The sequence below is a fragment of the Pteropus medius genome, unplaced genomic scaffold (genome assembly GCF_902729225.1).
Source record: "Pteropus medius unplaced genomic scaffold, Ma_sr-lr_union100, whole genome shotgun sequence".
Classification (NCBI taxonomy): domain Eukaryota; kingdom Metazoa; phylum Chordata; class Mammalia; order Chiroptera; family Pteropodidae; genus Pteropus; species Pteropus medius.
The window spans coordinates 6,429,001-6,443,475 of NW_024349505.1; the positions used below are offsets into that span (position 1 = coordinate 6,429,001).

At 42.5% G+C, this 14,475-nt stretch overlaps 1 protein-coding gene across 1 annotated transcript in view; it reads right to left on the bottom strand.

The window, feature by feature from the left end:
- HEPHL1 (hephaestin like 1) overlaps nucleotides 1-13,229 on the bottom strand; it is a 64,684-nt gene extending 51,455 nt beyond the window's left edge. The window contains exons 1-2 of the mRNA XM_039882031.1: nucleotides 13,051-13,229; nucleotides 1,475-1,719 (exon numbers count right to left, since the gene is read on the bottom strand). Of these exons, the coding sequence (XP_039737965.1) occupies nucleotides 1,475-1,719; nucleotides 13,051-13,220 (415 nt within the window). The 5' untranslated portion in view covers nucleotides 13,221-13,229. The remainder of the gene's footprint in view (nucleotides 1-1,474; nucleotides 1,720-13,050) is intronic.
- Nucleotides 13,230-14,475: the final 1,246 nt, after the last annotated feature.

Genomic DNA, 14,475 nt, shown 5'->3' on the forward strand with positions numbered 1-14,475 from the left:
CAGAAACCAAAGAACAAATATGATATGATTCCACTTTCATGAGGTACCTAGAGTAGGCAAATTCACAGAGACAGAAAGTAGAGTAGTAATTACTAGCAAGTTGGGTGGAGAAGGGAATAGGGGATTATTATTTAATGAGTGCAAAGTTTCTGTTTGGGATGATGAAACGGTTCTAGAAATGAATAGTAGTGATAGTTGCACAACGCTAAATGTACTTAATGCCACTAATTGTACTCTTAAAATAGTAAAATGGTAAATTTTACCACAAATTTTTTAAAAATCATCTGTGATCTTATAAAGCTTTGGAATTACTGGCCTAGATGATCTTTCAGGACACCATCAGCAATATTAAGGTATGCTTTCCAGAAATATATGAAGGAGAAAGGACAAAATTAAAGATTCATAAAGGCCCCTATTTTCTCCATATTTAAAAAGACAGGCACGGCTATTATGACACATCTTTACCAGCAGCATAAATAATACTTTTACGAAACTATATTAAAGAAAATGCATCAATAGTTATCATTTACAAAACTCTCTCCAAGTTTACCGGGAACAGTTTTATGTGCTCATCTTCAGCTACTCAGAACTACCAAATCTGGGACTGAGAACTTTGCTGCACTTCAGATGGAAGAAAAGGGCTGAGAACAAAGGACAATCTCAATGTCTCATGTTTATCTTCAGACTTCTCTCCTCCTGCTTCTTAGACAGACCTGGCAGTGGTCTGTCCTATTTGACTGTCGTGGGACATTTGTTAATACCCTCCTTAATGATAAAGCAAGTTACATCAGAGTACTGTGCCTGACACAGTCTCCAGAGCCAGGGGTGTAGCAGGTATGGCACCATTTGACCCATTCCACCTTGGTGTGAGGAAGAATGCTATGAGAGATGCAAAAAACTTTTGATGTCTGGGGAATACTTCCATTTCAAAAGTCTAAAGATAGTACTTAAAAGTTAAAAAAAAAAGAAAACAGGGAAGACTTGAGAAACTGCACTATCGAAGCTCTTGCAAGGGTATTTTAGAAAGGAAGCACCAAAGATAGTAGGCTTACGCAGGGAAGTTGAGATCAGCTTACACTGAGACATCCTCCCCATAGCCAAGGCTATTATCGGCAACAGCATCCTTGAAACCTGCTAGTGCATGCTGCTCTAGTGTGCTGCCCAGTCACGAGTGATTGACAAGGAAGAAAGTTAGTGTGCTGCTGGGGGGCATGGTATAGCAGGTGCCAAGGAAGCCCAGCACCCAGTTTTGTATCAACATAAACAAGAGTAAGAAAGAAAGGGGGAAAGAAATAAAGGAAAGAGAAAGAAGAGAAGGGGGAACAGATGGGATAGGGAGAGAAGGAGACAAAGAAAAGACAGATGAACATGTGTAATTATTGTGCTCTTAGAAGCTCTTTCACCGTAACTGACAATTAGTTGTCTAACTTATGAAATAGAGACAAGACACCAATAATACAGGATTGATATTTACCTTCTGAGTCTTTGTTGTAGAAAACGCCATGTGGATGCAAAGAGTAAGGTCGAGAAGCAAAGTTTTTTAAATGGATGACAATCACATCACCTACTTCAGCCCTCAAGATGGGGCCCAGGAATCCAAGCCAGGGAGGTTTGGGGATCTCCGTGGAATAGGTATCATCTGTGTAGTGTCTGTAAACAGCCTTTTTGTAAAGACCGCCTATCCTGTTGGGCCCTCTTTCGAGAAATAAGGTGGCAAGTCTAAAAGTAAAAAGAAAAATATTTTTAAATTGAAATTTAAACAATCTCAATAGCTTACCTTAGCAAGTCATAAAGTGTAATTTCTCATTTAGGGTTCACCATAACCCTGTAACCTCTGTACAGCTGTTAAGGTTATCCTCAATTTTCTAACAAGGAAACTGAGGCTAAGAAAGTTAAGTGATAAGCCAAAAGGCACACATAATATTCACAACCAAACTGAAACAAAACCAGATACTCTAGAGTCACGTTGTCCATCGCCTCTTTTTATTCGACACGTTCCCCTCTGCGTTTTCATTTAACAAACAATATGTGCTGACTACATTCCCAGCACTTTGCTAGGTGCTGTGGAGGAATATAAAAGAATTCTTGATGTAATAATGGAAAAATTAAAAAACTGCGTAGAGCAGTATGTGATTAAGTGCCAATTGAATGTTTGATACAATGGATATAGGCTCAATTTTTCTAGAAATATATCAGTTCAGAGAAGAAAAATATCTCTGTGGGTCAAAAGGGTCAGAAAACACCTCGTGAAAAACACAGGAATTAAGAAGTCCGATTATAAAACAAAATAGAAAAATGAGGACACAAAGCAGGGACAGAACATGAGCAATGAGAAAGAAGTGGTGAGCATAATATTGAGGGAGAGGAGGTTATAGGCTGGGGCCTGGGTCCGGAAGGGGAAGAGTGAGGAGAATGGATGCAAGTGCTATCTGGGAAAAGACTGACCATGAACTTTAATTCCAGGTTGAAGAATTTAGGATTTTTCTTGGAAGCGTTGAGGACTCAAAGAAGTTTTTCATAAATTGGATGACATGATAATCAGTATTTAAGAACCATTGTTATGGCAGTTGTGTACAAGTTTTAGAGGAGTTAGGCAAAGAAGAGAGTAAAGATGAGGGACAGGGAGGTTGTCAGGAGATCAGCAGCGGATAGTGTAATAGAAAGAAGTGGATATGAAGAAGCAGGATTCTAAGACTTGATGTGACAGGATGCCCTCCTGGTGCCCCCAGTGCGAAGGGGACACTTCCTGGGGTCTAGGAACCTGAGACAATAGTAGCACTGGTGACACCAATTTGGAGGTGGCCATACTATCGCCCCCCTGGGGAAGTGGAACCCCTTTCCCCACTCAGTCTATGTGTTTAAAATGGGGCTCCAACCCCAGAGGTACTGGTTTCTGCTTGAGCAAAAATCTCCACCACTCCTGGGTGTAGCCATCACAATGTGGCTGTGCCCTGTCTGAAGGTGAGAGGCAAGTCCTACTCTCACACACATACCTCCCTCCACATGCACATGCATGCATTCCCTCTCAGGCATTCAACAAAATTTAATTAGGTCAAGCCCTGTGCTCTGGGGATACAGAGAAAAGATGCAAAACCTTGAAGGAGCTGTCATTCTAGAAAAGAGAGTCACGAGAACACAGATTCTATTCTGGGGCATCTAATCTGGAGTGGAAAACAGATCAGTGGAGAATTCCTAGAGGAAGTGATGTCTAAATATGGTCTCGAAGATCAAAGAAGAATTACCCTGGCAAAGAATATGCAAAGGGCTGATGTAGCAGACATTCTGGAGTTTTGCCAACTCAGCGCCCACACTCCCTTCTTTGATCTGAAAGCATACTTTCCCCATTCTTATGCTAAGTGCTGTGGAGGGAGCTCCACCCCCAGCTCCAGAGATGGAGCAAGTGACTCAGCCTAACCTGTCAGACACCGAGCTCCCTCAGACATTGGTGGAGGGAAGTCTGGACAATTGGTGGAATTCCTCTCCCAATCAAGTGACTCTGGATCACAGTGATCAGTTCAGGGACAGCCACAGAGTGGCTTTGCTTTAATCCAAGGGACTGTAGAGACTTTTGAAGGGTCTCTTTCATGAGCTCTTGGAACCAGGGTTGTGAGTCTGAAGCTTCTGGCAATCATATGGTAACCCAAGGAGAGAGTCTGCCTGGGTACTGTTGTATGTTCCTCTCATCTCCTAAATTTAGCTATTTACTTCTTTCCTCTAATCAACTCCCACTTGCTTCCATTATCATATTCCTTTTTGTTTTTCCCTTTCTCATTATTGTACTTTTCATTCTCTTTTATTCACTTCCAATAATTCAATCCTTCATTCAAAAAAAGTATTAAGCACCTACCAGGTGTCATTTGGCCCTTCTCTTTTCTATTCTTTTATACCTCCCCCTTACCTTTTCTGTTTCTTTGTTTTGTCTTGTTTTCTTTTGTTTTCTCTTTCCCAGTTCTTTCCTGGATTGGAAGCTGAACCCAGCAGCTAGAGAGAACTTTGCTACCTCTAGGATGACTAGCCCTGTGATTCCTGGGCAGCTGGCCTTTCTCTGGCAGGACCATCCCTGGCTCCTCCATGGGGGACTTGAACCTATTGCTTCTCCCTTTGTCCCAGGAAAACTACCCCTGACTGACTCTACAAAAAGAGCAGGACAGTGTTGACACACGTGGGTGCCTGGGCAGGCTAGCAACCTGGTACTTTGGGCAGGTAACTAATGTGGGGCTCCTTCAACTGATACTTGCAAAAATACTTATTCAGTTCTTATTTAGAAGAAAGATTGGGTGCTGAGGAGGGAAGAAGGTGGTCTGATAGTGGCAGTTCTCACCTTCCCCTTGGTGGCAAGAAGAAGCCCACCCCACAGTTCACTGGACCAGTCCTCAGAAAAGATTTCAATGACCACCTGTTATTATTTGAGCACATCCCCTGGGGTCTCCTCCTTCCACCTCTCAAACTCCCTCTCAAGCAGTTGATTCTTTTCAACCACATTCAATACTCACCTCAGAGAGGTTCTGGAAGTTGTAATTTCTCCACCTTCAATGTCATTTCCAGTGAATTTTATCCCCCCAGTGATACTCAGTGCCCCAGTGATGTTCTAGTGCCCTTTAGAGCTGAGGGCCAGTTGCTCCACCTCTTAATCTGGCTCAACTGAGGACCCCTCCAAGTCCAAGGCCATTCTTATTAAAAGGGGCTTTATTGCTGCCAGGTGTGACCATGGCCTTTGATCAATATTAAGTGGTCTAGGGCAGGCTGGATGCCTCAGCTGGTTAGAGAATAGAAGTAATAAGGTTGTAAAGTAATCACTTTTTAATTTGACTTTTAAATCATGCTATGTTCTGTTTAAATGCTTTTTAAATTTTGTTGTGCTATAAGCTTCAGTTTATAAATTACAAAAAGGCAAGGTGGCTGTAAACCCTATGTATCAGCAGGTCCCTGGGAGAAAGAAAACAGTCTTTGGAAGGCAGGCCCAGCAAACCAAAGCTCATAAGTTTACTTGTTGGATTTTTGGAAAGATGTTCACTGGATATTTTTTTGTAGCCACAAACTCTACCCTGGACCCAGGGACTGTTGGATATACAACTCCCCGCTGAACAACACAAGTTTGAATTGTGAGGGTCCACTTACACGCAGATTGTTTTCAATAAATTCAGCCCTTTGTGTCCTTGGGTTTCACATTTGCAGATTCAACCACCATGGAGAGAGAACTGTTTTTGCATTCCCAACTGCAAATTCCCAATTGCGAATCACAAATACTGTTGGACATCTGTCTCTCTTAACTTCTCTACTCTGGGCTCCCAGCAAGTGCGTGCGCACAAACACACATATATACACATGCAAATGTATGCTGAGCAAGAGCTCCTTATCATGAATTGTCTGACAGAGCCACTCAAACAAGAGGTGAGCATATCAGAGGGAGGAGAACTGTTTGCTGACTTCCTACAACACTTATTGCATATCCTGCATATTTTAGCACTGAGTTACATACTAACTTGTTTTGTACGTTCCTGGATGTGTATCAGTCTTATCACCTAAACAGTCAATAGTCACCCCAAGAGGGAATTAAATTTACTAAAGCATTGGTTCCCAAATGTCCATCCATGTACTGATTGTATCAGAATTATCTGGGACATCTGCCAAAAAATTAAGTCCTCAGGCCCCATTTCAGGACAATTGAATCAGACTTTCTGGTGTTCGGGCCGTGGCATCTATATTTTTCCTAATCTCACTAAATGATTCTTATGGCAGAGCTTTCCGGCGCTTGCCTATTCTGATTCTTCTTTCTTCCCAGCAGAAGGGGAGAGCAAAGAGCTTGTGCGGTTAGGTGGAGCTGTAGGATTTGGGCAAATAAGTAGAAGTGATATGTGTCTCTTCTGGGCCGAGGCATTTAATTGCCATTGCAAGACCCCTCATTTCCTCTGCTACAGGGAAAGGCTTGAGTGAAGATAATGAGGTCTCAAGATCCAAGCAGCCTAGCTTGCTAGTTTGCCCTGGGAAAACAGTTGTCCTGGAGTCATATGGCCCTCCATGAACCTCAGTGGGTGAGAAGCACACCTCTGTGGTGTTAAGCCCCTGAGATTTAGGGTTATTTGTAACTACAGCACAACCTGATCTATTCTGACTAATACAATTCTGATGTGCATGCAAGTTTGGAAATCACATTTCTGTAGTACATAGCACAAAAACCACAGAAGTTATTTGAAACTATAGCACCTGTTGAATATGGAAAAGGTAGGGAAGGGGTGGAAGTAAGAGAAAGCAGTATTTTTAGTGTCTATACAGCAAACTACCCTTAAGAACACATAATGCATTTGTAACAGGACAGTTCCTATGAGTCCTAGATTTAAATTTTGCCCAAAAAACAAAGCAAGGGGGTGACTTGAAGGCCGCCATCCACAGGAAGCAGCCTGAAGTTTAGCTAGAGTACATGCATTAGAATGCCGGTATTGGTGGACTGTATATTGTTTATAGTGTAGCTGCAGGATGGCCCCACTGTGAGGGACTGAGCAATCACTACCTCTCAGGTTCATCCCAACCTGCATGCTAGCATTTCACTGAGCAGCTGTTTGTTTCAGGCTGTGAAAGAATATAGTTGGGCTGGGAAGTTTCACATTGGCAACTGCTTTAAAGACAAACAAGGGAGTAAAACATTCACATTGCCAAGGCCAGCGGCAATACCGTGAAGGGAGACACCTTCCAAAAGCAGGCGAGATTTTCATCAGAATGAACCTACCCGTGGGAATCATCTAACAAGTGCAGAGATGGAATCCGGGTTAGGAGTGCATAATTACAGGAAGTGTGCACCTGACCAGCACCACTGTCCCCACAACCTGAATCTTCTAGTGGGATTTTCATCATCTATTTAACCTTTTTGAGCAATTGATGAACCTCTACAGTCTATGAGACATTAAACTGGAGCCAAGATGTGTGACTCTCAGTTCCTGCACTCAAGAGACATCATCCGGTTGGGAAGACAAATCATATGCATTGGAGAATAAGTAGCAAACACCCCGTTTTTTATATTAAGTGGCAAGTAGATCATCTAGAATGTCTACTCAATGTCTGAGTGTGTGTGGTGGGGGGTGGGCGGCAGGAGGATAGAGAGAGAGAAAGGGTAAAGATGATCTTCTAAGTAATATCAGCAGAGGGTAGGGTTGGAACAAACAAGTGAGATCATTACAGTCACGATATGGACAAGTGACTTTTTTTTCTCATCTTGAGAAGGGATATTGTTCACCAAAGAGAAAACAGGACTACACTGAGACAAGTGGCACTTGGCAAAGAGGAGGGTGGAGATTGTGATTACACATTACAACTCAGGTGCCACCGCTGCACCCTCCCCGATTAGATCAATAATTTCGAAGCCACCCAATCCAAGTGATGTGCTCCTCTTCACATCCTCTCGTCCTGGTTCTCCAGCACCTATGTCTTGAGTATCTTCCTTCTCCCACTTTGTTTCCACAAAAGCCCCTCAGAACACACATAAGGTGTGTTAAAAACAAATCCACGTGGTAAAGGGAAAAGAAAATAAGCTTGAATCCCAACTCCCCAACTTGATCTCGTGAAATTTTGAGGAAGCGATTTAACTTCTCTGAATGCCAGTTTCCTCTACTGTAAACCAGTGACCGTGATAGATCCGTAGTGAAGAGTAAATGAGACGAGATGTGCAGCCCCACTCTGGGAGAGTGAGGGCTCAATCAACAGTAGTTATGGGAGTTATGATTATTTCTGGCAAAGCTCTAATCAGAAAAGAGGAAAATGTGACTATTCGAGGTCTCTTTCCCACAGAGCTCTAGCTCTCCAGAGAAGCCCTCAAGATAAGAGAGCTACCATGATGACTAACATTTCATGAGTCTTAACCTAGTACCAGGCACCAGGTCTCAGCATTTACATATCTCATGATACCTATCATTGTGGGCTGATAATGGCTTCCAAAGATAAGTCCATATCCTAATACCCTTATCTGAGAAAGGGCCTTTGCAGATGTGATTGTTAAAGATTTTGAGATGAGAAGATGATCTTAGACTATCCAGGTGCATCCTAAATGCCACTAAAAGTGTTCTTATAAGGGGAAGATTAGATACACAGAGAGGAGAAGGTGATGAAAGTGGTGGCAGAGATTGGAGCGAGGCCCCCTCCTCAAGCCAAGGACTGCCAGAAGCCACCAACAGCTGGAATAGGCAATGAATGGATCCTCCCTCAGAGCATTTGGGGTGGGGTGGCGGGGGCGGGGGCACGGTGGCGCTGCTAACACCCTCATTTTAGACTTCTGGCCTCCAGACTAGGAGAGAATACATTTCTGTCGTTTTAAGCCCCCCAGTTTGTGGTAATTTGTTATAGCAACCACAGGAAACTTATACATCCCCCCAAGAAAGGACTATCATTAGCCCTATTTTACTGATGAGAAAACTGAGGCAAAGAGAGATTCGATTACTTGCCTAGTAAGTGGAGCAAGAATTCTAAGCTTCTCAGTTGATACCACAGTCCCACATCCACCAGCAAGCCAGGCTGCCTTGGCATCTCTGTTAGATCACTACTGGGCTGCACTTGGTTGAGGAAACCCACCCTGGGCCTCCTGGTCCCCTTGACAAGGGCAGAAAATCCATCACCCTTCTTCATGGCATGGAAAGCCTTTATGACAATGTCTGAAATATAGCAAGGACTCAGTGGCAGGTATTATGTTGTCTATGAGTTCTCTCAAACCCCACTTAACCAAGCCTTGGGGCCCCACTGTCTAGAGGTGGGAAAGGGAAGAGGGGAACCTGAGAGGGTGTTCATAATGGATGGGAAACAGGGACTGCCAGCTGCCTTGTAATATTCCTGCTCCCCTTTGTTCTTAGTAACAGGATCAAATCCTGCTTTCCTTCGGGCTGAAAAGCACATAACTAAAAGACTATATTTCCAAGCCGCCTTTGTGGCTTTGAGTATACAGTGAAATGTTAGTAGAATTAGTAAAGCAGGGTTTCCATGAGAGCCCTTTAAAGGGCTGATGCAACAAGAATTGTGTCTCTTCTACCATTTCCCTTCCTCTCTTCCTTCCTGGAACATAGACAATGAGACCTGGAGTTACAGCAGCCATCTTGTAACCATGAACATATTTGAGGAGTGAAATTATATGCTAAGGATGGTGGATCGAAAATATAGGCCCCTGAAATCGTATCAAATGAACTATCCCACCAGCCTTGGACTGCTCACCTCTGGATTTCTTGTAGAAGAGAATACGAAACTCTAATTTGTTTAAGCCACTCTATTGTCTCTATTGGCAGCCAAAAGCAATCACTATCTGATACAAAGAATAATGGAGACCCCAAGAGATTCACATAGCATCAGCCCCAACACATGATTTTTTTTTTCTTTTTGCAGATAAGATAGAAGTTGAGATTTGAGAGTCACTATAAGCGAAGACGAAGCCCTAATGAGACGATATCCTTTCCTTTATTTTCAAAGCTTACAAAAATCTCTCTCTCTCCCAGACCTGCTTTCCTTCAATTGGCTCTTTCAGATGGACATATGGATCTCTCCACATCTGTCCTAGGGCTTGTTCCTACCGGGTGTTCAAAACCCTTTGCCATCAACTGGGATGATAGTGATGTGCTTAGGTGAAGTCTCTTAACAAACCCTACAAACTTGGTGTTCGAGTAGCAGTCAGCCTCACTCATGTCCAAGTGGGGTTCTACCTGTGAGTTACCGCCCACAAAAACACCTGTGTTTCACTGGGAAGAAAAAGCTTGCATGCGTACCGGTTGCCTAACTAGGTCTTTGGTGAGAATTGTGGCTTCAAATAAGGTGACCCCACTCTGATTCCATTAAAGACCAGGCTTTACCACTGAAGCACAGTCACACCTTAATTAAGTGCTTTATGAGCTCCGGCAGGAATGGCATGAATGGATCAAATGCTGACACCATCCCCAAGCAAATCAAAGGAGCCCTGTGTTCCCATTGAGCACAGTAGGGAAGAGGAGAAATATATTCATCATATATTTAGAAAAAAAATATTTCTAAATAGAATATAATTCCTATATCCTATACTTCCTAGGAAATATTAGTGCTATAATCTCAATTGTATTTTTGAACCCTATGATGAAGCAAAGGTACCAAGTTGTAAAATTAAATTTTACCATCTGACTGCTACAGTGTCTCAGTAAAATGATTTCGATTTATTTCTATCTCATCCTTTCAGGATGAGGCTCTTGGTGCTGCCTAATTTTGGTTTCCAAGCTTTTTAACATCGCTGAAACTGATATCTTTCTAGTCCCCTAGTTTTTGCCAAGTGTCTTTAAGGATTATATTTCAACTCCCTTGTTATACAAATTAAGAAAATTGATTTTCAGACGTTATGCAACATGCTCGAGGTTACACAGCAAGTGGGGCCAGAGCAAGGACTAGATGCCAGATCTCCTGATTCCTATTTCAGTCTCTTTCCACTCATAGGGGAAAACAGAGTACCTGGCTCTCCTGGACTTCTAAATACCAGGCATTTGTCTATGTCTGAATATTCTAAATAGCAGAATATCCTCAGACATGCTATCTACTTATGCTGCAAGAGGCTGAATAAGAGGCATGGTCATATCATCCTAGATGAGTCCTTGCTCCTGGGGAAATGGCGCCACACAGAGCACACATACTGAACTCCATGCATGTCCCACAATTGTGGCATCTTTACATGTGACACCTGTGGCACCTGTGATACATGTGAGTTGTGGCACCTGTGGCATGTATTCTGTGGTCTTCAAACAAGGGTCAGGAGCCTACCACAACTGTACTTTCTTCAGGACTTGTCTTAAGACATCTAATAGCACTTCCTGACATGACTGCTGTTAAAAGGCAATATGCATTGCACATTCACCCAGGCTTCCCTTTCGAGCTTCTGGAATCAGCCCCATATGACTGCTGTCCCTTTACACACCAGAAGGAAACACGTGGGGACATTGGAATCCCAAGTATGATGTCTAGTATGTCAGCTGCTAAAAAGCAGGAGTCCTCACATATGGAACCACAGCATTAGTTAAACCACCTCACTCTAATCTGATACCAAACTGTGTTTTAGTCATGGCTCTTTTCTTTTTCACCATAACTATATTCATGCATTTTACTGTACTTTCTTCAAAGCACCATCATATGACTGGAGACAGAGCCCCTAACTTCTTCCTGCACCCAATTCATGGAACTAGATTTCTAGTATTTGAGTATTTAAAGTACTTTGGGTTTCTTAATGAACAGTAACTGGCTTGGTCACTGATAGCAATGATCATCTTCAATGTCTCTTTGGGAAGAGTGACAAGTGAGACTAAATCTGCCTTTAGTAAGAATTGGGTCTTTCTAGAAATTTCTTATTACTGGAATCCCTGGCTTCCTCAAAGCTGAGTTTAATTCGTTGGAAAAGGATCTCCTTTGCCAAGAAACAGGTTGCCAGGAAATGTGAGTTCGGTGCTGCCTTTACTCTGTAAACCCTGGCAAGTACTTAATGGAACCCCAGTTCCTGGTTTATGAAGTGGGAATAAAAATATGTACAAGCAGCAATAAATTAAATGGTTCTAGTGGAATTCCTGGGTAAAAGGAAAGACTACCTACATGGATATTTAGGAGTCTATTTTACTCAACCATGTGGAAAGGAAGTCCCATATCTTATTGAGCTTAAAGCCTATACTCACTACACTCAGAGTACACATCTTGAATAGTCTTGTATCCAACAGCTGCTCACAATGACAATTTTCTATTGAGCCTTTTTTGAGGACAGCAGAGCTCTATTTTTAGAGAAGGGTACTAGCAGTTAGGGTAGCCTTTCAATCTCATAACCATTTGTTATGGTGAAGGCTACTGCCACCAATGGTCAGCACATGCACGATTCAAAGAAGTCAAGAGTTTTTTTGGAAATAGCCCCTTGGACATTAAATTCCCTGGTACAAAGCTTAAAGAAAAGTCTTTCTTGGCAGGCTGGCTGGCACAGACATCACACTTCCTTAAAAACAAACAAACAAACAAACTATGACCGTATCACCTTTGTGGCATAACCTGGAAGTTGTGTATGCGAGCCAAGTGGATCTTTGGTCTTTCCACAGGGCATGGGGACCTGACTCTTAAAGATTCATTGGCAGACCCTGTGCTGTTCCTGAATCTTATCAACTAACCTCATTTTTAGAAAATCTAACTTGGATGTTGAGTACAATGGCTCTGCCTATCAAGAAAGAAGCAGGCATCCAAATATCCAACATTGGTTGCCAGAACATCTTGAAAGATGTTCTGAGAAGCACAAAGTTGAAAATATGCATAACAACTTCTGGAGCCAAGGGGTCTCTTCAGAGGGAGCTCCAAGGAACCAAAAAGAGATGTAATACACAGGACCTTGCAAGGGAGAGGGGAAGCAAGGGCTATTTCCTGCAAAAATAAAAAATCAGGAACCCAGAACACTCTAGAACCATCTCATCCAGCTACACCATTGGCTTTGGGGATAGGATACCGCCCTCAGATTGAATGAGTCGGGCTGAAACAAGCCTCTCACCAGTGAAAAAGCCATTTCTAAGTGGACTCAAGGAAGCTCTTAAAACACCAGCCAAATCTATTGTAACTACTCCTTCTTTTAAATAGTGAAAAACAAAACATAACCACATATAGCATACTTACTTCCAATGATATTTTGTTCTAAAAATAAAAACTAAGAAAACACCGTATGTTTTAACAGTGACGAATTCTTGAAAATCCTCAAATTTTCATCCCAAGGATTGCCATTATTTTTTTTAACGAACTTCTTGAACCCCCTGGATGTTACTTAGTGGTGCCTAGTGACAACTGTCCATGTGTAGAATAAGCCACTATTCAAACCCCTTGTTGTGTAATGGCTCTTCACAGACAAGGCTAGAAGGCTCAACAAATAGAGTTAAGAATATCTCTTCCAAATTACACATTCACCCAGGTTAGGGCTTTTCAAGCAAACCCCAAACCTCTCCTGCTTAGTTAGATCAACTCACTCCCATAATAACTACCCAAGGAATACAACCTTCCCCATGTCGAGTCAAAAGGAAGCCAAGCATGGGAGTCTTTGGTGACCCCAAGTTCACTCACTTGTCTTCTGCAAAACTTTTCCCAGTGATAATGTTCTTCCCTTGAGGTACATAGTCCCAGTATTCTTCCACAATCCCAAGGTGGTATGTTCTGGTAACTGCACCAACCAGCACGGACAGACCCAGGAATGGGATGAGAAGGATGCAGTCAGCCTGCTGCTTCCGAGGCATTTGTGGATATAATTCAAGCAAACAGTGTGTGCAGGAGGCAACTCTGCCTGTCCCTCCCCCTCACTCGGAGCTAGTTATAAATGAGAAATGGACAAGGCCCAGCTCCTCCTCCTCAAGTAGCTTAGGGTTGGGACAGAAGCTGACAATTCGTATAAGCAGAGCAAACTCGAAGGGGGAGTTACTATGATGACAAAACCTTTGCCAGCCATCCAAGAAATGTGTAACTGGCTTATTTGTTTACTGCCCAAGCCAAACAGGCCTGTTTCTGTAAGTTTTGGTGCTCTGCTCTGACATTAGTCATTCATCATTACCAGGAATGACAGTGCAACTAGTTGGGCGATAGGTTTCCCCGCCTTCTTCCTCTTTTTCTCTCCACACCTATTACAAGAACACATTAAAATCTGAAAACTGAGCTTGTCTGAATGGAGCACCAGGAAATATCTCAAGCACTAAAGAAGGCTTCATCTCTGTCAAGAGCTCAGAGGGAATGATGCAATCACCCTCCACCATCTCCAACTTGTTTTATAAGGCTACATGAAACAATCAACTCACATCATAAAGTTCATAACAACACTGTTAAACCTCACTAGTTCTCAATTTGCTCATGGACCATCTCCCCCAAATTCATATCCCACCAGCAAAAATTAGAAGCTCAATCACCTGGTTCAGCCAAAATTCTAGAGGCTATCACCCTTAAACAGTGAGCTGCCTTTCTAAGGATGAGTGAAAATAATACAGAAGGAGTATCCTTCAGGCACATGAAGACAAAGTTTATAGCAGCTCTTTGGGTTAAAAGGGTGAAAGGAGTACCCATTCTTCTGTGTGCTCAAATCTGTGACCTAGAATTTCAATGTTTAAAGATACCTTGTTCAGCTCTGGAAGAGAGCCAATCTGATCCCCGTGCAGATTTGCTCTCAAGGCTGCAGACATGGAATGAAGGAGACAGTCTCCTGGCTGTGCTTTGAGGTTGGACAGACCTGTGTTTGATATCCAGTCACACTACTTACTAACTTAGTGGCACTGAAGAATCACTTGACCTCTCTTAAGCCTGGGTCTGTAAAACAGGGATGGAGCCATTGTTAAGAAGATTTAAAGGATGACATAGGAGCAAATCTAGATGACCATGAGTTTAATGATTACTTTTTAGATATGACACCAAGGACATAATATAAGAAAGAAATCATTGATAAGCTGGACTTCAAGAAAATAAAATAAAAAGTTCTGCTCTGTGAAAGACACTGCAAAGAGAATGAGA